The following is a 24,802-nucleotide window of genomic DNA, read 5'->3' as shown; positions in this document are numbered from 1 at the left end:
ATAATAAAAGAAGCAGTATTGATGATAAAGTGATGGTACAAAACAATATGAGAGCCTGACATGTTTGTGGCTCTGCACATCCTGATTCATCCTAACAGGACAAGGACCCCTTTGACATTAGTCCACAGGGTCACTGCCAAAGTCCCTCTACAGTTGCTGATTGTACTCCATGCAAACATCTCTTAGATTGAAAAATGGCTCATACAGTATTTTAAAAAAATAGCTTGGAACTTGTTTGGACTGAAAAAAGAAACAAATATTTGTTTTTTTTAATGATTTCCAATCTTTGTGTCAGGTTACGCTAACCAGATGCTGGCTTTATCTTTAAATATCCCATAGAGGTATAAGAGTGCCATCAATCTCTCCATTTACGTCGCAACAAGAAAGCAAAAACATTTTCTAAATTTATTACTCCATACGGCAGTCATCATATAAGACAGCTGTGTTCTAGGCAAAGAGACAAGAACAAAACAAAAGAAACCTAAGGGGAATGGTAGAACAGACTTTTTTTATCCCTCCATGCAGAAATAATAAATATGGCCTGTGTACTCATTAGCACCAAGCTGCACACAATTTTGCGGAGCTTGTGCTTGATAAATAATGCAGCAGAGGAGCGTTTCTTTGATCCTTGAAAAATAAGAGAAACCTGGTGACCATTTTTCTTCAAAGAAAGGCAGTGCAGGTAAGCACGGGCTTTCTGGCAGAGACACTAAGAACAAGTCCTTGAAAATGAGTCATTAGATTGTAACAGTGTTCGATATCCCATAGTCCATATCCATGAGTCAGTGTCTCTAAAATCATTTCAATTTTCCTAAGAAATACTAAGTGTAAGATATGGATTTTTGTTCTCCTTATTTACCCAAGCAAGGTTTACCGGACACATATTTTTGATCCTTGTTAATTATCAGCTTTACATTTAGACAGTTTTGCGCTGTTTAAGTACGTCGACTTCACGGATTCTTTTTGATGGTAGCGATCGGGCGGAGACTTTTATTTCCAAAATCAGACGTCTTTCTTTGCACTTCACAATAAAATACAGATGCATCCGGAGACCTAGCTAACTAGCCTACTTCCGCTACGTCTAGCGAGGTCTGGCTCACAACCGGAAGTCAACAAAATCTTATGGGTTCGGTGTCCCGCCCATTGTACCACCCCCTTCAACTGTCCTGCCTCCAGTCTTCCCCACCTCAGCACTCTAGATAAAATCACTTAAGTTTAAGTTTCCTAATCTTCCACACTTACAATGAAAATATAAAATCATGAGTACATAATCACATTTCACACAAGCACCACTTCCCACAGCGCTCACAGAAATGAGAAACAACGCAAACTTTGCTAAATGAAAACACTGAAGGTAAAAATCCTGGATAATTTTAATAAGAACTGTTGAAAAAGTAAAAAGAAAGTAAGCCTTTACGTATTATCATCTGAGAAGAACCTCTATGTCCGTGTTAATAAAATGAGTCCAACCCTCTATTTAAACTAGAAGAATTGGTGCACAGCATTACAGTCTGACTGCAGCTTTCAAGTAACCAGACTGAAAACTTTTCACTTTTCCATGCCTTGGGAGCAGAATATGACACTAATTGCAAAATTGCTGTTAATTACTCTTACAAATCAGAAGCTGCCTTGGACTCCTGATTAGACAGAACATTCAACATAACACTCTTAGACAACCTGCATGAGCCCCTTCATCTATCCTGCAGATGCTTCTGAAACTTCCGAAAACAACAACAGAAAAACAAAAACAGCAATGACTTGCTTTTCATTCTTGCAGCTTTAATGCCTAGCCACCTTTAGAGCATTCACTGTCATTTTGCCCACCTAACCATGTATAATTCAGTGCCTCACTCTCCGAGCCCAGGAAAAACATTTCCTGATATATCGCGAGGTACTGGTATAAAACAACTTCAGAGCAGGCTCGGGTGCTGCCGTCGGCCTGCACTAGCTCATGCAGTTGTCTCCTTTGAAACAACACAAAGGTATGTGCCTACAGTGTGAGGATGTGACAGATGGAAGTGATTTAGGACAATATTTGTCTTTTTCTTGAAGTTGCTCCCTCCTGCTGCAAAGTGTCTTTTGGGCAACGAGCATGGATACGACTAGTCAGCTATGGCAGTATTGTACTCTTGGCAGGACGCTGCTATTTATAATCACTCAACACAGGGAAAGTGTCCAATACTGTTAGGAGCGCCTTATCGCCGGGCTCTGTCAATATTCCTATGTGTAGGTGGGCACTGATGCTATCCCATCGCACCAAACAGCAGCTTCACTGCAATTCAGGCCACACACATCCAAATGCACACAAATACACGATAAATTCAAACTAAGACTGGTTCCCTTTTTCTTCTTCTACAAACCATTTCTCTGGTTTCTGTCTAACCCAACATAGTGATTTAAAAAAATATTTCCATTCCTCACTGCAGAGACTGTGTGTGTGTGTGCTGATTCAGTAAATTATTCAATAAATTATTAAACCATCTAAAATTTCTCCAATAAATTCACCACAGAGTTTGAAGCTAACGTTCAACTGGAAAAGTTACTCAGACTGACTCCCACCCGGCTGTTCCTGCAAGGCCTTTTTTTTCACTGTCCCACTGTGTTTGTGTGTGTGCGTGTGTGCGTTTACCCCTAGCCCCTTTGTTAGCCTACGCAGAGCATAACTACACAAGAACAACCATCTGCTTGTTTTCATCTGTCAATGGGGAGCATACCATGTTTGGAGACTGAGCTCATCACCCCCACCTGAGACCTCTGCTGGTGGTAGTCAGGGTGATAAGGTGTGCTTGGAGACTCACCTTATCACCCTCATGTCCAACCTGCTCTGCACGGACACCCCATACAACCAGCAGAACATATCAAGGACATGGTCCCCCATGATCCCAGCTTCCCACTCCCTTAAATATATTATACTGCATGTTTCACTCACACAAACAAAATCTTAAATGCTTACAAAACATGTCAAACATCCCCTGGTTGCCCAATTTGGCTTTATATCTGTTAAATCTTCTTGAAATTACTTTCTTTTGAGACCAAGCCAATAACTCACAGTACTGATATATTAAGCTTATAATTGTTAAAACAGCAACAGACAACTGAACCATTTAATCTTCCAGCTGATTGGTATCTGCTGCTAAATCGGTTGTGACTGAGAAAATAAAATGGGTTCTTAACTAAAATGAAGAAACAGTCTGTTTTAAACTTTACTTGTCCACAAAGAACCACTACAGCTACCAAGAGCTATTATCCAACCATGAGCTCCATGAAGGGGCTCACAGTTAAAGGGAAGAGAATTTTCTCCAATGTGTCATTTAGCTGTTTATCATTCTAAATTCTAATATTCAATCATAATATAAAGTCAGCACTAGAAAATAACCTAGCACAATACCTTGTAATTTGTCCAAGGGCTTGGGCACAGCTGACCAAGCCACCTTTGTGGATGGACTCTACAGTCTCTGGGCCATGCTGCAAATTTGTTTTCAATTTAATTATTATTGAGACAGCATAATTTTTCTGGATCTTAATCACCCTTCTTTCCTGCATTCAATGGATTATTTCCATGATGGGATTACTACACATGTAACCTACATATGTACAAATGATCTAGGATATTGTACAGTCCCATTTTACTCCACTTAGTCTGTGTTAAATGCAAATGACCCTCTACTTTCTCTAAGATCTGAGATGCTCAAGTAAAACTGCTCAGATGACTAAGGAGCTTGGAAAGAAAAGCGTCTGGACTTCTTTAAGTTGCTTGAAGACGTTTCACCTCTCATCCGAGAGGCTTCTTCAGTTCTGACAGTTAGACTACGATGACCCGGACAGACATATTGCTCAGATGACGCTGAAATGGTCAAACTTGTACTAAGGTTTTAGGTGTTATTACCTGAACTGTATCAAACATTGAAAATCTTGTTTCCAAAGCTCTTGGTTTTTTTTCTCTTTCTCTTTTTCTTGTGACCTCTAGGTCAAAATCTTTTTTTTTTTTTTTCTATCTCCAGCTCACAAATGCTGATTATATACAAGCTAACTATTTTACATTTGTTAGATTAAGGTTTTTTTTTTAGTTTTTTTTTTTTTTAAATGAGTGCACCATATCTAGTACAGGAGATCAGATTTGCGTCTCTGCAAACCACACTTATTTAACAAATATGCCACTACTTTCTACTGGAAGCATCTCAAACTGATTCGGGCTGTAGTGGAGAGATTTCATTTTAAAAGTTTGTCAGTGTAGCTGCTCTTAAATGTTGTGTTCAATCAGTTGTAGATTGTAATAGTTTCATTTGTCTGTTTATGTTTATGACAGTGTTTGTTGTTCTGTTGCTGAGTATTAGGGCCAAAGTAAGAAAAAATATATCTTATTGATCATTTTGAGAATGATTCAAAATGTGGAGATTACATTTGTTGTTTCAAGACAAACTGGCACAGCTGCTGTACCCTGAAGTACCCTAAATCACACTTCAGAATTGGTTTAAGTAACAAGGAAGGAAATGATTTCTCTTTTAGCACATAAACACAGTGTGGTTATCAGTATAAGGATGTTGAAAAGATGGTGCAGAAACATGCATCTGGTCAGATGGAAAAACACACAAACTCAGAAGAGTAGATTCATAGAACATGAAATGGCTGGTAATGGACAGATGCAAGGTTATCGATGGTTACACCCTCGTCCAATAAAGAGGATGGATGTTGTTTCACGAGACAGCTGATCAATTTATTTCACTAACTCATCCAAACAAGTAGGGCTGAACGATATATCGCATTTGCGATAATATCGCGACATGATCAAGTGCAATTTTCTAACCGCAAAGGCTGCGATTATACTCTGGACATGTCCAAATTCATGGGCTGCATCCTCCTGAGGCCGCATTTGTAGACCGATTACGTCACAGCGACGCGCCGAAGGCTGTCCAAATTACTACCATATCCCAGAATTCATAGCGCGGCCCAGCCAAACTCCAGTTTCCAGCAATGGCGGCCGCTACTAAGTTTTAAAATTACTCATACTAATCTTTCTGGGTCATAAAATAAACTTTTAACATATTTTCAGGCGAGAAAGTAGTTGTGTAAACATCAAATATCTGCTCGGTTTATCAAGATATCCCATATTTGCAAAAGTGCTTCGACGTTTTCAGAGGCGTCTGCTACCCACCAGCTCGACAGCTAGCCGGGAGCTCGAGGGTTACTGATGCGGCCGAGAACGGCACAACTCCCGGCACATCATTTTCAGATCACCGCGGAGTTTCGCTGCTCGGGTTAAACGTAATATATAAGTCACTTAGACAACCTAAAAATGTTATTGTTGGGCTTTTTTCAGTGTTTTGTTTGTTCGTGAGTAAATCGGTTTGGCTGAGATTAAAGTTATTAGATTAGATAAAATAAAACTTTATTAATCCCCCGGGTGGGTTCCTCCTTGGTTTTCACACAGCTGACTAAACGTCAAACAGAAAACTTATTAAACAGAAGTATGAGACAGTCGAGAATTTACGCCAGTGTCTGGTTATATTTTAGATAGCAAGAAGCAGACGGCCGAGTTTATTAAACTCCACCGAGACAGCGGTGACGCTAATCAGAACTAGACCGTCCAATTTCACGCCTTTAAACTTTAAAGGCGTGTTTGTGTGTGTGTTTATACAATTGCTATTATGTTTGCACTTTATGTGTAATGTTACTGACTGCAGAGATCAGTAAGCTGTGTGTATTTTTTATTTATTAGTTTTATTTATTTAATATTATTTTTTAATTGAATGACTGTCTAGTAGTTCACAGATGTCGAAAAACTGAGTGTGGTAAAGCCACTGATTTTTTTTATGTATATTTCTGCAATCTGCACATTGTACTGACTTTCATTTTAATGTTTACACCAGGGTTCCTTGTCAGCACTTTATGCTCAGATGTTTGTAAGCTAAAAATAAACTATTGTGTATGTTCAAATATACTGTTGTGATTGAAGAAGTTAAATAAAAATGTCAGTCATCAATTCATGCATCACCTCATGTCATCATAACAGAGGTCTGTCTTCCAGGAAAGAACAGTTTAAAATTAATGTAATATAGTATTGGCCATACTATATGATGTATTGCTTGTCTTTGTTTAATAATACAGAAGACAAAGACCTTAAAAAATAATCGCATATCGCATCGCAATCGCAATATTGGGGCAAAAAATCGCAATTAGATTATTTTCCATAATCGTTCAGCCCTACAAACAAGGCATTTTGGAGAAGGTGTAGCAGGATATAGAGTACTTGAAACAACAATGAAATCTCCACATTTCGACTTTTTTCTCAAAATAGATTTTGGACTTTAATCTCGAAATTTCGACACTATTCTCAAAATGATCAACAATATATATATTTTTCCATAACAAAGGTAACAACACTACCACTTTTTAAATCTACTACTATTTTCAGTCTTCCACTTTATAAATTATTGATGGTAAGCTCATTGATAGCATTGAATAATATATTTCAGAAGTGTGGCTGACAAATGAACATGTCATCAAACTATATCACTGAATATTAGAGAAGTCTTTAATATTCTAAAGATTAAGTAGCTTCATGTGCACAAAAACATCAAATATGCTTAAAATGACTGAGTTTGAAGTCACACTTGAAATGAAAACATATATGTTTGTGTTTTAAATTTTACAGTGGTCTTCTCAACACTTTTCCTCAGCTTAACTTTATGAAACCCTTTTGCCCAATGAGAGCCCAGCCATTGAAAAGTACACACAGAATCTGGCAATAATTACTTCATAAGAAGAACAAATAAGCTTAATCGCTCTTATGTCCGTTACACAGATTGTGGATGGACATGGACCCATGCACCAACTGCTAAAAGCATCTCCCCTCAAATTTCCTCAGACATTATTTCATGCGTGCAGAGCTGCTTACCCAGCAGGCAAGTACTTCATAACTGCTGGCGTTGCCCCAAGCAATGTCCGAACTGTCCCAGCTGTCACGCTGGGAAAACAGAATCAGGCGCACCTAAAGTCATTTCACAGGCCCAGGCTTTTTAAAGCAGCCAGATCTGTAGCAGCCATCACTCCACATATTTGTTCAGCAAAAATGCTAAATTCTTCAGCAAAGTAGTTGCCGCCTGGCATTCATCGTCGCTAATCGTGTTAAACAGTAGAGAAGACATGAATTGGACGCTATATAAACAAGCCTTTAAGCATTAGGCTAGAGGCTCAGCAGGCTCATCTCATCTCATACCATGCTGCTAAACAGCTCCATCCTTGCCTGCATGTATAGCTGGCTGTGCAGTCCTGGGGCTGTATTATGGATGGGAGAGCTGATAACTCTCCTCAGAAAAGAAAAATTTAATAAAATGACGCAGCAGAGTAACACCCTTCACCCATTAGAAATATGTTTCTTACTAAGAACTACAAAGGCTTTATTACAAGATAACATAGAGAAGAGGCCAAGTGAATATGGCAGAATTGTCTGAGGTGTGGAAAAAGTTTAAATCGTTTCGGCCTCACTCACGCTTGCAAACAGCTCTTTCTTTTAATCAAAAATAACAAGCGAACCAAACAATACCGGCTGACGCTTACCCTGTAGTAGTCACTGCTGTAGATGTCCCTGGACATGCCGAAGTCTCCAATCTTCACCAGCAGGCCGTTGCCCACCAGGCAGTTGCGGGTAGCCAGATCTCTGTGCACAAAGTGCTGGGAGGCCAGGTAAACCATGCCTGAGGCAATCTGGGTGGCAATGTGCAGCATCTGGGAAAGGCCCAGCTCTCCGTTGGACTGCAGTGGCTGGCCATCTACCAGGATCATGGCATCTGGGCCGTGGGCTCTGTATTACAAAGAATAGTGGATGATGATTTGATGTACTTGTATTTATATTGGTGGATTCTGGATAATGTTGACTTGAGCTCTGTGGTATTATTTTACAGTTAGACTTGAATTATCATGTTGTGTCCAGTCAAATTTGAAGGATGCAATTAAGACCAAAAACTCATCGGGAAGGTGTTTACTGAGCATAGATTAAGGCAGCTGAAGGGTTCTTTTCTCACAGACTTGTATACAACCAGACTTCTTTTTGCTCCAGAGGAGTCACCCCCTGCTGGCCATTTGAAAGAATGCAGGTTTAAAGCACAACAGTCTAATGCCCAAGCCATTCTCCAGCCTTGTCTTATGAAACCAACTTATTATTCATTAGAAAGTGAACTCTGTTATTTCTTCTCTCCTACTGTAAGTTTCATAGCTACACTTTAATTACTGGCTATAGGACCCTTTAGAGAACATTCTACATGTTGAACGAGCCTGCCTCTTTAAGAAGTAATCCAAAGCTCCTTATACTACTAATAAACCCTTATCCTGGCAATATATGTGCCTCTTTGTACCTATTGAGGATAATTACCATAATAAAGCGAGACTGTTAGAAATATTAACAAATGAACTATACTCTGCAAGCACTGCTTTACTGGCAGCGATAAACTGTTATGTGTCTGTTGTTTTTAATTCTGTGGTCGTAAGCTGTGAGCTTAGAGATTTTTTTCTTTGGCAAAAGTTTCATGTAAGCCAACTTGTCAGGAATTTTAACCAAGTCTCTGGATTTTCATCACAGGACTGTACATTTACCAGAACAGGTTGACTGCAGGTTTCTGGGTGACGATGAAGAACTCATTTCCTGTGAAGACTTCCTGCTGTTCTCATCACCTTCTCGTCACTTTGATTACAGACCAGGTGTCATGCAGGGAGGACTACCGCTCTCTCACTCTCTCGGCCTGTTTTTCCATCCCCAAGTCAGAATTTTATTGCAGCTCAATTTTCCTCTTGTTTTTAGTGTGTCTGTTATAATTTCACTCTGCTGTTGGCGGATTAGTAGTACTTTTTCTTTCGCCTTTCTGCTTCTTATTATACTTCACAGACATACAGTAATAGGTGAATAAGAGCAGGGTGCCCTGCTGCTTATCTGAAGGTTGAATTTGGACCTGCACGTTAGATCTTGTATTCACTCCTATTGATTCCCTGCACATCTCATCTCTTAAATGTGACCAACAGGACCAACAGACCAAGAATCAGCTGCGTCTTGCACCTTGCATGAAAGAATTTCATCATTCGCGACATTGCCTTTCATTTCAGGAATGATTTCCCAACAGAAAGTCTTCACGCACTCTTGAATGCACACAGACATTCACACTCACACTCCATCGTAACATGTCATCTTTTCAACTATTGCTGAAATTTCAAAAACAAGATCGACCACACACACACACACACACACACACGTGCACACACACTGCTGCTGCTGTGTACACTCTTGAAATAGCAGACTTCTTTCCCAGATTCCTTCTTTGCACACTGACATCAACTCCAGTGAAGCTTCCCATTACCAAAGAGCTTGCTGTACCGGCATCGTGTCACTTTTGTTGAAGCTTATCAGAGGTCACTTCCCTTGGTACAGTCTGACATTATGGAACAAAAGCACTAAAGCACTCGTGTTTGCTAACGCACAAAGCTGTGAAGCAAGCCGGATATTTGCGGCAGCTATTTCACAAAAGAATTTCAGGTTTTTAGTCTTACTTTCATTTACTGTACGTATTGTGAATGAGCCGGTGCGTAGTTCCAACATACTCGCACATATTTGCATTGTTAAGTTAACCTCCTAATTTCAAGAAATGTTCAATTTTCAATAATAAAAACTTTACCTGAGGAATTTGTTGAGGTCTCCATGTTTCATGTATTCGAACACCATAATGAGAGGGTCTCCATCTACGCACACGCCATAAAACTTAACAATGTGGTCATGCTGCAGGTTGGTCAGCAGCTCGGCCTCTCTCTGGAAGTCCTTCCTGGCTGACAGGTTGGGATCTTTAAGAGTCTGAAAGGAGAAATAAAAAAGTCAGATTTACATATTTTGAAAACTACACTGGTTTGTTATCCAGGATCTAAAAAAATCATGAAGTCTTCATTTACGTGCCATTGGGGAATCAATCATCCTTTGCATCCTGTTGATACTTACTATTTACTTTACCAGTGAACGGTTTCATGGTTCTGAAAAAGATCTGCTAAATCTGCTAAATTTGAGTGATCAATCAATAGAAAATTGCTGCTTTTCCTGGTATCAGGCACTGACAGATACATTTTTATTAACACTTTAAAATGATCTACAGTATGGTGCATTAATTGCTACATGTTTAGCTCTGCCAGCAAAATAAGGCAACCACTTCAACAACAACATCAGAGAAAGCTCGCTTCAGCTTTTAGAGGATACAACTTTTTCTTGCCCTGATTGATTCAGGTTGGCTTCTGTCTTCCAAATGAGAATCATCCACTTAGTATGCTAGACTATCTGACAGTTTTAGTTAGTCCTTGATTCACCCTCACATGCCACCATGACCTTGACAACCCAGGTTTTGAGAGAAATTGCCTGCGTGGATTACCATGAAATCTGAGGACATAAGAACCTTCAAGGTTCCCAATAAAATAAATAAATAAATAAATAAATAATAATTATGCTAATCAGCAAGGGTTAGCGAGATAAACTCAACTAGAGAACAAGCCAAATGTTATTTTCTAAACATCAGCATGTTTTTTTTTTCATTTCCTTTTTCTTATGCAGCAGAAATGAAAAGCTGGAGGCTGTTAAGTTTCAATTTACCAAACGAACAAGGGCACAATGTGATGATGTGTGTAAAATACTACTAGCCCGACCTGATATAGGTGTAAAATACATGTTGAAAATATGATATTTAATCCAAGTGGTCACATGCTTCATGTATGCCAGGAGTTATTATTTGTTTCCACTGAACTTTTACTGATGCACAAATATTTTTGTTCCTAAATAGAGATGGATGGAAGTTCACTTTTTGTCACTGTTAATTTGTCACTACAGTAATTTAAGAATTTATTTGCTCACTTTAAGCGCCGTACTTTTAGGAAATCAGCACTGAGATGCCATATAGGGAGTGCAGAATTATTAGGCAAATGAGTATTTTGTCCACATCATCCTCTTCATGCATGTTGTCTTACTCCAAGCTGTATAGGCTCGAAAGCCTACTACCAATTAAGCATATTAGGTGATGTGCATCGCTGTAATGAGAAGGGGTGTGGTCTAATGACATCAACACCCTATATCAGGTGTGCATAATTATTAGGCAACGTTCCTTTCCTTTGGCAAAATGGGTCAAAAGAAGGACTTGACAGGCTCAGAAAAGTCAAAAATAGTGAGATATCTTGCAGAGGGATGCAGCAGTCTCAAAATTGCAAAGCTTCTGAAGCGTGATCATCGAACAATCAAGCGTTTCATTCAAAATAGTCAACAGGGTCGCAAGAAGCGTGTGGAAAAACCAAGGCGCAAAATAACTGCCCATGAACTGAGAAAAGCCAAGCGTGCAGCTGCCAAGATGCCACTTGCCACCAGTTTGGCCATATTTCAGAGCTGCAACATCACTGGAGTGCCCAAGAGCACAAGGTGTGCAATACTCAGAGACATGGCCAAGGTAAGAAAGGCTGAAAGACGACCACCACTGAACAAGACACACAAGCTGAAACGTCAAGACTGGGCCAAGAAATATCTCAAGACTGGTTTTTCTAAGGTTTTATGGACTGATGAAATGAGAGTGAGTCTTGATGGGCCAGATGGATGGGCCCGTGGCTGGATTGGTAAAGGGCAGAGAGCTCCAGTCCGACTCAGACGCCAGCAAGGTGGAGGTGGAGTACTGGTTTGGGCTGGTATCATCAAAGATGAGCTTGTGGGGCCTTTTCGGGTTGAGGATGGAGTCAAGCTCAACTCCCAGTCCTACTGCCAGTTTCTGGAAGACACCTTCTTCAAGCAGTGGTACAGGAAGAAGTCTGCATCCTTCAAGAAAAACATGATTTTCATGCAGGACAATGCTCCATCACACGCGTCCAAGTACTCCACAGCGTGGCTGGCAAGAAAGGGTATAAAAGAAGAAAAACTAATGACATGGCCTCCTTGTTCACCTGATCTGAACCCCATTGAGAACCTGTGGTCCATCATCAAATGTGAGATTTACAAGGAGGGAAAACAGTACACCTCTCTGAACAGTGTCTGGGAGGCTGTGGTTGCTGCTGCACGCAATGTTGATGGTGAACAGATCAAAACACTGACAGAATCCATGGATGGCAGGCTTTTGAGTGTCCTTGCAAAGAAAGGTGGCTATATTGGTCGCTGATTTGTTTTTGTTTTGTTTTTGAATGTCAGAAATGTATATTTGTGAATGTGGAGATGTTATATTGGTTTCACTGGTAAAAATAAATAATTGAAATGAATATATTTGTTTTTTGTTAAGTTGCCTAATAATTATGCACAGTAATAGTCACCTGCACACACAGATATCCCCCTAAAATAGCTAAAACTAAAAACTGCTTCCAAAAACATTCAGCTTTGATATTAATGAGTTTTTTGGGTTCATTGAGAACATGGTTGTTGTTCAATAATAAAATTATTCCTCAAAAATACAACTTGCCTAATAATTCTGCACTCCCTGTAAAAGCAAGTAAGTATAGTTTCTTACAACAAATTGATGTGCCTTCTATATTGGACAGAATTTTTTGTTATTATCAAGGTAAAGCTTTTGCATTGTTGCAGTATGGGTGGACAAAATGTTCAGAGAGAAAAAGGAAGACTTCAGGGGTATTCCTATAACTACAGACGGAATCTGTATTTGCCTCTGGACCATTTAGTAAGGAACATTCAGTATGAAATGTCCTTGGTTCTGTACATCCTGAGAGTCAAGCAAATGGAGTAAGCATTACATACAATGGCACTTCTAAATAATATTAGTATTTTGAAAATAAAACAGAAAATTATTAATGAAGAACAAACCATGACCGGAGACAGTTGGTGTTGATGCATGTCCTGGTCTGCCTCCAACTTAAAACTTTCAAGACTTAAAGGATCTGCTGTTAATATGCTGCTGCCAGATAGCTGTACTGCTCACAATACATCTTTCTACAAACAATTACAGCTGTCTGAGGAGTAGAGATGAACTCAATGTACACATTAATTGATTTGACTGGAAGTAAGATCAAGCAGGCAAATAAACTGAACTCATTTAAAGTCTAGACCACATAATTTTCTAAATCGTACTTGTTTCACAAATATCAAATAAATGCAATAATATATTACTGGTGCGTCTGCTGGAGGAGAAAAAAAGACTTTTGGCAGTTCATCAGCAGCAGAAAAATAGGGAGTGTTGATTATCCTAGTCTCTTTAGCATTGGTTCCTGTTTTCCCAGCCTGCTGCTGACATTATTACAGATGGAATGACCTTGGCATGGAAATGCATTTACTCATATGTGCTCTTCTTGCAGTGAAATGCTAGAGGTGGTTGAGATGTACAGCAGAGTAGGTAAAATGGCCATAAAATTCTATTACCAAATCAAACCGCACTCTTAAGGAAATGTTTCTTGTCTGGGCATTCCTCCAAAACAATACCTTCAAAGTGCTTGAACACGATAAATTGAGGCAAAGCGCTGCAATGAATTTTCCCTTTGTTGACCTTTAAGAGAATTCAGAGAGCTGGTTCCTGCTTTCTCACAGGCAGGAGAATGTTCAGATGAAAATCCACATAGTATTCTGTTTTAAGGAGGTCAAGGTTTACTCACAAACTCATTTGCTAATTCTATAAGAGGGAGAAAAGAAAGTTACAGGCAGATACTCCATCACCTTCATCTGTACTATTTCACTTCTCTGTTGTCAAGGTCAGGGTGGTTTTCTCCCCCCCCTTTAGGTAGTTTTACTGAGTCCACAACCTCTTATTCACATGTTTTCCATTCAGACAACTCTTTATATTCACCCTGGGTGCTGCCAAGCACAACTTAATATTAAGCTTTGTGATGGCACACAGGGACAATGGTTTGAAATGCTTCAATCTCTTTAAAACAAATCATTAAATTCACAGGGGTATTAACTTTGCTCCGCTCGTTCTTCCATTTTGACAGATGCCGCTGGTCCCCTGACTGTTAGTAAGGCAGGTTCCAGATGGGAACAAAGACTAGAACTCCAGCAGACAGACACCAGATTCAATATCAGCATATTCATTCGGCTTTGCCTAAGACTGTGTCAGAATATGCACCTATGCCAGGTACATGGAAACTTAGCATAAGCAATAAAGAAAAGGATAATCGTGTAACCAGCACTCACAGTTAAGATAGTGACTTCCTTAGAGGAACTGTTGTGTGCTGTACCTTGTGTCATGTTTGTAATATAAGGAAAATAAACAGTTATTTTTGGTGCATTTGACTTTAACTTTGCCTGTAACTTTGCCAGAAAACTGGTGACATACCAGGAAGATAGACCACCCAGTAAATAAATAGACTCTCTCTGAAACCACAACTGGGTTTAAACACTTAAAGAACTTGTTACGGTTGTGCAACCCAGGAACTCATATTCCCTAATGATATCATCAGCTATCCTACTTTCTGAGTACCGATATCAAGGTTCTTACTGGAATGGTGTCCACTATGGCTGTGTAATTAAGTGCAGTCAGTTTGTGCACTGGGCTGTGATACACCATATGGACAAAAGTAGTGGGTCACCTACAGTTTACACCTACAGGAGCTGCTTGATCATTCCATGAACCATCACGGTGCACAGTTTTTGTGCTGATGTTAATGCCAGAGGAGGCTTGGAATTCTGCAGTTAGTGAGTCAGCAGAGCCTCACTGACTTTTACACACTACGTGCCTCAGCACTCGGCTATCCTGCTCTGTGCAGTAAGTCTGTGCAGTGTGCCTTTCTGTGTGGCTGAGTTACTGCGGTTGCTGAACGATTCCACTTAGTAATAATACACCTTACAGCCGATGGTGAAAGAAATATTATCAGTCACATCAATCATTCAATCACATCACTTGTTGCAACATTGGCATCCTGTTACTGTAACACATTCAAATTCAGTGAAAGAATGGCCCATTCTCCCACAAATGTTTTCAAAGGATTGCATGAAAGGGTGCTTAATTTTGTGCACCTGTGGCAACAGGACTGAAAAAAGAAACACCTGAATTTCAAGTTTAATACTTTTGTTGATTTATTGTGTTTAGTGAGCAGCTCGCAATCTTTATGTTGTTGGATAAATTTATTTGTTTCCATTTTGGCTTTATTTTTCTTCCCAGTGCAACAGGGAGTTGCACAGGTGAGCTTATTTAATAAGCTTCAGAGATGCTTGTTGACCCTTGTGAGAATGGCAGTATGAGCCCAATGCGACATCACAACTGTTGGTGTGTGCACTACACTTTGGTTGTGCATCTCTAGATTTTTGTAATTTTTATTATCATGCCATTGAAGCATCCCTACAAGAGGTCAGAGTTTATCAAATGGCAAAGCGGAAGATACTGCAATAATTTGAAAAGATGAGACTTTCTAGAGGGAACTAGAACTCGTTTGGCTCTCGGTGAAGGCAGTCGCACTTTTCTCCTCTCCTCCTTCCCCTTATCTTCAATGCTTAGCCTCTTGTGTCCTTGTCTTGTCTCGTGTGTATTACTTTCCCTGGAACACTCTCTCACAGTCTGTTCTCTAAAACCTAAAAGAGAATTATGGATTTGATCAACTGGTCTCTGAATGCTATTGACACCCTTTTCTCAACGAGAAGTCTGGGCTCGGGAGAGCCCGAGTGCCCTGGAGGGACTTTCCCTGCCGGATACACGATGGACGGGTGGCAGAAATGGAGGATCGTGTGCCTGGCGGGACTGTCGATCGAGGACGCTGAAGATATCTATCTATTCGGAACCATGATACCAGGGTTCTTGCTGATCGGAGCTGGCTTGGCCCTGGCATATCGGAGAATTAAGAAAGCGGAACTGGCTGTTCAAAACCCCCCCAAGGCTGCCCGCTGGGATTGAAACGATGGGACGAGGTGCAACTTCTCAGAATGGGCTCACTGAAGACCTTGGAGACGCTTACAGCTGCCGTGAATACTCAGAATAAGACCTCTGAGCGTATATTGGGTTACATCAAGGAAAAGGCCGCTCAGAATAACATCTCTGAACGAAAGTTGGATTACATCGTGGAATAACTCACTGCAGTCGTGAGTTCTCAGAATCAGCTCTCTGAGCACAAGAATGACAAGACCACGGAGCGCAAGTTTGATAACATCATGGAAAGCTCGCTGTTCTCCAACGGGAGATTGAGAGACCAGTGTCGGAGTGTTAAAGAGCAGCTTTGAAATTCTCATGACTGTTCTTCCCACTCTATGCAAGGCCACCTGGGTTGGCTGGTAGACTGTTTACTTAGCCTGATAGGGCAGAGGACACTGTCTCAGCTGAACTATGGACATGCACACACATACATTTACACTGATAAGCACTCGCACATCCCCCTTCCGCTTCCAATGCCTTCGATGCTTGTTGCCTCCTGGGAACACGAGGCGGGTCTGGCCTGCGCTAGAGAGTTGGCGCAGTGGCAGGATGGCTGCTGTGTTGCCTGGGATTACTCCTTATCCCCTAATGTTGTGCTGTGGACATTTATGTGCTTTCTGTGCAGAGGAGTTTTTTTGTTTCCTGTTCTCATGCTGTCCTCCTATAGCCCAGCATGAGTAGAGGTCTCTTTTTTTCCTCTTGTACTTTCCCATTGTAGTGTACATTTCAGTGTTTTTTCTGTAATGCAACCGCTCTCTGACTTGTATCCCCATGTGATGTCTGTGTTGTGTGTGTGTATGGTCGAGGGGCGGGTTCATTCCACTGCAGGGCAACCTGCCAATGCATGTGGCGAATAAAATTTGAACTTGAACTTTAATAACTTTGTAAAGGTACCCCTGTACCAGTGCTGATGCAGGGGAATGGCAACACCCATTGTTCAGGCAAAGAGATCTGCAAGTCTTCAGTGCAGAATGGGCAATGCTGAATGGGTACGGGGCTGTGGGGACCTTACAAATAGCACAGGAAACAACCATAAACTCGGCTCAAAAGAGGTCATCATAGCCACTTGAGTTTAGAAGTCATCAGTTTTGAATTTGGGGCATTTTCCTCGCCCATTAGATTACGAAATGCAAAGAAAAACATTTTGTATTGTATTAAAAATTAAATCAGTGATGGATTACCTAATTTGAATATTTTTTACTGAGGTAGGCTCATAGAAGCTAGAGCAGTCACTGTCTGGTGGCAAATGAAAATTCCACACTTGCTTTGGTTTTCACTTTCAGAAGCTACCTCCAGTCTTTTAAGTATGTTTTACACTAACCAGCAGCTGCTGAAAGGTTCATATTTACAAAAATAAGAATCTCACACAATGTTCAGCCATTACTGCAATCCTCTTTGTAACACTCAGACACACAGCTAACCACTTAAAACGTACCTTAACGGCCACCAGCATCTTGTCCTTAGTGGGACTGAGGTTGTAACATTCTGCCAAGAAGACTTTACCGAAGGCTCCCTCGCCCAGCTCTCTTTTCAGGATGATGTCTCTCCGCTTTATATGCTGGACAACTAAAACCAAAGAAGAAGAAATGATGACAGATTTTAAAAAAAAACAATAACTTTTTTGAGAATTTCAGTTAGACTTTCAGACATTTTTATGTGTTTAATCGCACAGAAAACGTGTTACATTGGCAGTGAAATGCTTTTATCAAATCAAAATGTTACCAATAACTAAACTAAAAAGGAAGGAAGTTGTAAGGCAGAGAAGGGGAGACAGAACATAAACAGTATTACTGCACTGGAAGCTGGACATGCAGCTATATTGCAGTATTTTAAATTCCAGACAAGTTGGCAAGATTTCTACAGAAATATTCGTGCTGACCCACAGGGTGGTGTTTACAAAAACTGGCACCAGACATCTTAAAACCAGTGTTTTCTGTAATGGTGAAAGCATTAAAAAATATACTGAATATTTCAATATTTTTCTCCAAGTGTGATCCACCTCCAACAAGATGTATGATAGTGTCAAACTGCAAGGAAAAATGTTTTATCTAACTTTGGAGCTACTCAAAGAACACTTGGAGCATTACAGTTCAAGTGGTTTTAAATCTTAGAAGTGCAAATAAACTGCCAGGTGACACTGGACCTGCTGAGCTATAAATCTCTTATCTGGATTCCTCGGTTTTACTGTCGCCACTGAAACGCCACAGGAGGACATTTTCTAATGAGAACAGAATTGTAAAATTTTACTCTTTGAGGAACATAAAACAACTGGCTGAGCAGAGCGGGAGAAAGCAACGTCTTTCTTTTTCTGTTACCTGTAATAACTTACTTTAGAGGGATATCTTTAGAGTTACGAGGTAGTAAAGTCGGTATATTTTTCTGTTGAGCGTGTGACCTTAGATCATTTTCACCCCTTTTTGCAATTGCTTGCAATATTTGTGAACCTAGAATGGAGGCTTATTCTTCTATTGATTGGCCTGGTGGAAAACGGGTGGATCTTGACTTTTGTCCGCAAAATAACAGGCTGAATAACTCAAAAGGAGATACAGGAAAAGGTAGAAATAGCACGACAGAAAGCTCTGTATGAAAGAGCTGGTGAGGCGTAGGAGTTGCTGGCTTCTGATAGACCTACTCGATGTGCCTCAGTACAAATACTGATCACACAGTTTCACAACAGATTTAAATATATATATATATATATATATTAGGGGTGCAACGATACTCGTATCGATGTTGAACCGTTCGATACAGTGCTTTCGGTTCGGTACGCATATGTATCGAAAAATACAAAATTTGTAATTTATTTTATCAACTTTCCTTCTGACAATGCTGTCTGTGTTGAGCGCTCAGTGAATCTGCGTTCGACTACTCCGCCTAGGCTGCACTGTCAAGCGCAGATCCGCTGAGCGTTCAACACAGACAGCATTGCCAGAAGGAAGAGCGCAGGGCAAGCTAGCAAGACAGAAGTTAAGCTCTCCTTGCAACATGGCAAATTGAACCTCATTCAGGGGCCCGTTCTTCGTACGTCGCTTACTACATCCAAGATCAAATGACACATCCAAGACCAAATCATCGCGCTAACCGTGAGCTCACTAATCCGGTTCTCCGAACACACCTGCTTTTGACGATTAGTATAGCTGGATGAAGTAATGTGAGATCACTGGGTGTCGTAAAAGGGGCTACGCATCGATAGTAGAAACATTGATCGGCAACCCTCTGATTGGTCGGCGAAAATGTCGAAGGAGCGCGCTCGGTATTTTTCGGCAGCAGAGCAAGAACTCTTGAGTGAGGGATTTCAGGAGTTTCAGAGTTTAATTAAAACGCAAGGGAACACTGCAAAGGCTGCAAAAGCAAGGAGAGAGGGCTGGCATAAAGTTGCTGACAAATTAAACTCGTAAGTAATTTAATAATAATAATGGAGTGGATGATATATCGCTTTTCAAGGCACCCAAAGCGCATGACAATGCCACTATTCATTCACTCTCACATTCACACACTGGTGGAGGCAGCTACAGGTGTAGCCACAGCTGCCCTGGGGCAGACTGACAGAAGCCAGGCTGTCATATCGCGCCATCGGCCCCTCTGGCCAACACCAGTAGGCGGTAGGGTAGATTTATCATATCACACTATATTATCCAATATTATATTACATTATATTATATTATGTTATATTATATCCCCTTTCACATTAGAGCCACAACAGGACCCACTAGAACATGGGAACAAGTAAAAGTGAAATATAAGAATATTCTACAGAATGGTAATATTTATCACTTATATTGCTTTTAGTCTCTTACAAAGAAACCCTGAAATATTCTGTTTATTTGTTCATAACAGCAACCAAGAAAAGGGCAGAGCAAAAAAAGACAGGTGGTGGTCCTGCACAGCAAAAACAGTACCACAGATGAATGCGCAAAAAAAAAATTTGAGGTGAACACCAAAATCAGATAACAACTAACAACGTGCAAATGGTGTTTTCCAGGAATTACTATACAAGATTTAAAATACTAATCAAATACCACTACCAATACTAATTGTTATGTACTAATCTTTATGTACAAATGAATGCTTGTTTTGAGTGGAATGTTGCACTACATGTTTGCTCTGTAGACAATGAATGAATGGTTACCATAAGGCTTGTGTTTTATCTTTTACCTTCTGTAACAGAGTCTGTATATTTGCAGGTATTAACGGTCCTTGGACAGTCATGTTCCGGTATGTGCAATAATAATAGACCATGATGCTTGTGGGACTGACGCAGTATTCTCAAAGTACATTTTCAGCCTTCCTATTTATTCTTGTTAGATAAATCACAGAGCCTAATATGTCCTCAGTGGACAAGTAGACTTCCTGGAATTGAATCCACCCTCCATCTGTGTTCTTCGTTTGAATCGCACTTGATGGTTATACGGGGGAAAGTATGTCTCTGAGGACTCAATTGCACAAGGTTATATGTAAAGAAACACTTATGTCTGCAGATAGAGAATAAGCTATTGCATCTGTTCTCCTAAGACTGCTGGATCTCTTTCTCTAAATGAAGAGGTTAATTAAGTCTACAATTTCCAGAGCTCTGCCTCTTGTAGTTACTGTCCGTGGGCTGGTAAACTCAAAAACTTGTGACTTTGATGATGATACCACGAGAAATCACCACTGTGAGGTGGTTACTGAGTTGAGGCGATTTGAGGCAGCTACCAATGGGAGTTAAGAATACTACAAACTGATTGGTTGGGAAAATATCCAAGAGCGTCCACTATTAAATTCAAGTAAATTTTGCTTATAGTGCCAGTTGACAATAATAGTCAGTGTGAGGAACGTTATACTGTAAGGTAAAGGTAAAGTGAAAATCTCACTGATCCAACAATCAACAGCAAGGACCGACTGAGATAGAGGCAGAGTAGCTAGGGGCACACAGCCTCTTCCTGAAAGTCAACAAGACTGGAGAAATGGTCATTGACTTTAGGAAGGCCATCTGACCATAGGGGAGGAGGCTGTGGAGAGGGTCAGCTCCATCAAGTTCCTTGGTGGTGATGACCTGACTTGATCCACCAACACCATGGCCATCACGATGAAGGCAGAGTTCCAGCTCCGCCCCCTACAGAGGCACTGGCACGTCATTCTAATCTTCTCAGCCCTCAACACCTTATACAAGGCCACCAATGAAAGCATTCTTACCTACTGCATCCCAGTCTGATTCACGCTCTTGTGGGAGTTGCAAGAACAGTATGAAAGATTATTGGAGCCACCGTCACCTCCCTGCTAGAGACCTTCAACCAGTACCCTTACAAGTGTTCGGCAGCATTTTACCTCATGCTCCGTGGAAAAGAATCCTTAACAGTTCTGGCCCTCACCCATCAGCTCTGTGTCTAAAAAATTTACTGTAACATTCTATAAAATAAACTAACATAGCTGGAAAAACAAGACCAAACTTAAACATCTAAACTGCACTGTCATATTCATATGTTGCAAAAAAAGGTGTAATGTTTGCAGGTAAGTCTTCCATACAAGCTATAGCCAAATGCTGGAGCTTGCTATCAACCAAAACTTCTTGCAGCCATTTGCAAACCAGTCAGGGAAGATACAGTTTCTCCTTGAGATTGGTGGTTTCCAGATGGTCTCTACCCCTGTATGTCTTGGACCTTACCAGAACATTGTGAGGGTTTTAAGCTTACATCAACAGTTTTTTTTGTTTGTTTTTAAGACAAAGGCTACGTCCACACATACAGGGGTATTTTTGAAAACGCAGCTTTTTCTATGCGTTTGGGCCTTTCATCCACACATAAACAGCATTTTGGGTCACTGAAAACAGATTTTGAAAAAATTCTGCCAGGGTGAAGATTTTTGAAAACTATTTGTGCTTTTAGGTGTGAACGAGGAAAATAGAGATTGAGTGACGCAACGTCAAAGGTGTGCGCCGTTTTTGACGTCATGCTGTGTGCCACGTTAGTGTTTTTTCTACAACGGTGGATTTCGACAAAATACTGTTGCTGTTAATCTTACTATCTGCAGTTTTTACATGCTGACATATGCACACGCAGTTACTGTGCCTCCATTTAGAAAGACAGAGGCGTCAGAGTGAACTTCGGACGTGGCTACATTCCACACAATCATTCTCACAACCCAAATCCCTATGTTGGTTTTGAATAACATTTGAAATGATGAAGGCACTTGAAAAAGGCACTTGAAAAGTAATACAAACTTTTCAGAAGTACTTAAGGTTTTGTGAGGGCACAAAACCCTGTTTAGCGTTTCCCTCCCAGGCTTCTAGACTTCTGATTTGCCAACATTTCTACACGGTTAGGATTTGGCATGTTCTTGACAGTGTTTGACTTTGCTTTTTAATGTGTGGACAGGATGTTTTTTTAAAAACAAAAAATCTCAGTTTTCACAAATACCCATGTAAGTGTGGAGGTAGCGAAAATAGGTTACCACCAAAACTCTTCCAAGCATTGTTCTTCCTGACTTTAAACTCTAAAAGGTCAGTTCAATTTGCATACTCTACATTCAAGGATCCCAATTATGTAGCTTAATTTACTACTTATGAAAGAAAGTTAATAGGAAGCAGTGGCTAAAGGTAGTTCTCACAGCATAGGGCTATTATATTTCTAGAACATACAAGAGTACTTACCTCTGCAGGACCACAAAGCTAACATTGCATAGTTAGATTTATACCAAGTTATTACAGCTTGAATGTTCATTTTCTTCCCATGTTCAAACAAATTTCAAATAAAAAGAGAGCCTTATCACAATGTGGCTTTGCCCAAAAGGAGTTCACCAGATGCTTCACCAGTTCTCTCAAATATTTCCTCATTCAAAGACACAGATTACTAGCTTAGTCTGACCGTTCCTCTGGGTTTCTTTTTTCTCCATAACCATCTGGCCGTGAACATCTTGTGTAGGTGATTCATAAAAAAAGTCACCTGTTCCTCTGGTGTTTCCATCAGTTGGTATCATAACTACTATTTTTGAAATCGCTGTTAAATAAGAAAAAATGTCCCCGTTTTAAAGTAGATCAGAACAGAAGTGTGTGCAGAAACTGGCAGCCAGTTTGCAGGGTGAGAGCCCCACTAGGGACACCAACACATCACTGCTGTCACTGCCTCACCCTGTAAAAGGCTGCTTTCCAAGAGTGGAGAAAAACATCCTGAAGTCGATACACATACATTTTAATTCAAAATGTATTTTGACGGGATTTGATAGGCCAAATGTCTCTGACACTTCACCATCTGATAAAGGTCTGAAGGGTTTCTCGACTCACCCCACATGTATTTCATACTGATTGATATCTCCCTTTCTCACTTCCGCTTTTATTAAAGGAGTTATATATGGCATTCAGGTGCACAAGCATGTCAGACTAAAACAAGGAGAAAAAAAAATCAGAGCCAGAGAGGTCTTAGACCCTTTTAGCAGTTCATTGGGGCCATATTAGAAAAGCCAGACCAATGGAAAGGTAGGAAAAGGTAGATTATATTTTTGGCTTCAGACATGCACTTGTGTAAATATCATAAATATCACAGAAACTTTAAGCATTATAAAAACTGCTTGTCTTATACCTAATATTCATTTTTCTTTTACTTGCACTTTTCCGTCACACAGGATCATTCGAGGATCAGTGTTGGCTTTACTACCAGATGCCTGTCACATCGCTGCCATCATCCAGTTATTGAAGCTTATTCTCTTGTTGCACCCGTCATTAAGCTTCTTTGGATGAGGTAGTTGGTGAAATGCCATAAATGTAAAAATTTGAAGGTTGTCATCAATCAGCAGGTGTAGGCTTAGAAAGTTTTTTAACCACATAATACCAGACTAAAATAGTCTCCCTCGTCTTCCTTTTTAAAGCAGCTAAAGCACACTGAAGACTGTGTTAGATTGTTACTGTATCTTTTTATTTATTTTATCACTTGCTGTGATGTGAGATGATTAAATAATATCTCACATGTGTAAACTGGAAACATTTTCATATTATTTTATCGGTTTTATCACCTTAATATCTATATCTGTCATTATGCAAATTAACTAAACCAGAGCTCATTAATTGTCAAACTAACAACTGTTTTACCTAGTCATGCATCTAAAGCTGCTCAAAATAATTGGGTTGTTATATTTTGCTAGAATGAACTGAAAATGTGCCACAATGTATCAATAAAAAACAAATAAAGAAACACAAAGAAACCGTCTGGTCGCGACCAGAGCGCATTAACGGGCAGAAAGTAGAATGTTACTCTCAATGTTGTTGGTGCATTTCAGGAGGATGCTGCTAATAAAGTTACACAATTACACAGTGAATGTAATTCTGTAACTTTTACACAATTAAAAGTTGTGTAAACTTTTAATTTTGTAAATATTTATTATTACATTTAAAAAATACCACAGTTTTTGTCTTGGTCGTATCATTTTATTTTGTTGTATTTATCTGCGACACCTTAAAGGCCGGTCCATGAAAATATTGTCTGACATTAAACTGGTCCGTGGCACAAAAAAGGTTGGGGACCGTTGCTTTAGGGGTTTCCATAGTGAGTCATCTGCCTCTATCTCACCATACCAAATAATGATATGTAATTGATGGAGGCCGCTTTCAATATAATTGTTATTGTTTTGTGTTTAACTTAACTTTAAAATAATAACTTTTCACTTTAGATTTGTACACACACTGAACTGTGATAACTGACTGTGTACAAAACTGCACAAATTAATAAAGTAAATACTACAACACCTCATTTGTATAGTTGTCCCTGCTTCCTTATTTCCTGGGTGTGAATATTTCATCTGGTTTGTTTTGCTCAGCCGCTAAATAGCTACCAGCCACCTCATTCCTCTCCACTGATGGGAATGAAGGTGCCATTATGGAGTGCACCTATTGATAGTGGCGAGGACAAGTTACTTTAACCTTCAGTTTCCTCTGCAGGCGGACTCGGGCTGCATCCTGCAGCCTATTTACCCAGAGTGGCATGCTGAAAAGCCCTGAGATTAAATCT

At 40.1% G+C, this 24,802-nt stretch overlaps 1 protein-coding gene across 2 annotated transcripts in view; it reads right to left on the bottom strand.

The window, feature by feature from the left end:
- Positions 1-24,802, bottom strand: part of ntrk3b (neurotrophic tyrosine kinase, receptor, type 3b) — a 225,936-nt gene that overhangs the window by 18,511 nt on the left and 182,623 nt on the right. For both annotated transcript variants that reach the window (XM_085441285.1, XM_085441353.1), the window contains 3 exons: positions 17,266-17,396; positions 9,660-9,832; positions 7,558-7,801 (listed from right to left, as the gene is read on the bottom strand). In XM_085441285.1, the coding sequence (XP_085297411.1) occupies positions 7,558-7,801; positions 9,660-9,832; positions 17,266-17,396 (548 nt within the window). The remainder of the gene's footprint in view (positions 1-7,557; positions 7,802-9,659; positions 9,833-17,265; positions 17,397-24,802) is intronic.

The sequence above is a fragment of the Copadichromis virginalis genome, linkage group LG1 (assembly GCF_057382275.1).
Source record: "Copadichromis virginalis isolate Kocher_CV1m ecotype Utaka linkage group LG1, C_Virginalis_male_GT1.1, whole genome shotgun sequence".
NCBI lineage: Eukaryota > Metazoa > Chordata > Actinopteri > Cichliformes > Cichlidae > Copadichromis > Copadichromis virginalis.
The sequence above is the reverse complement of the archived record's forward strand: the minus strand, read 5'-3'. Positions and strand labels throughout refer to the sequence as shown.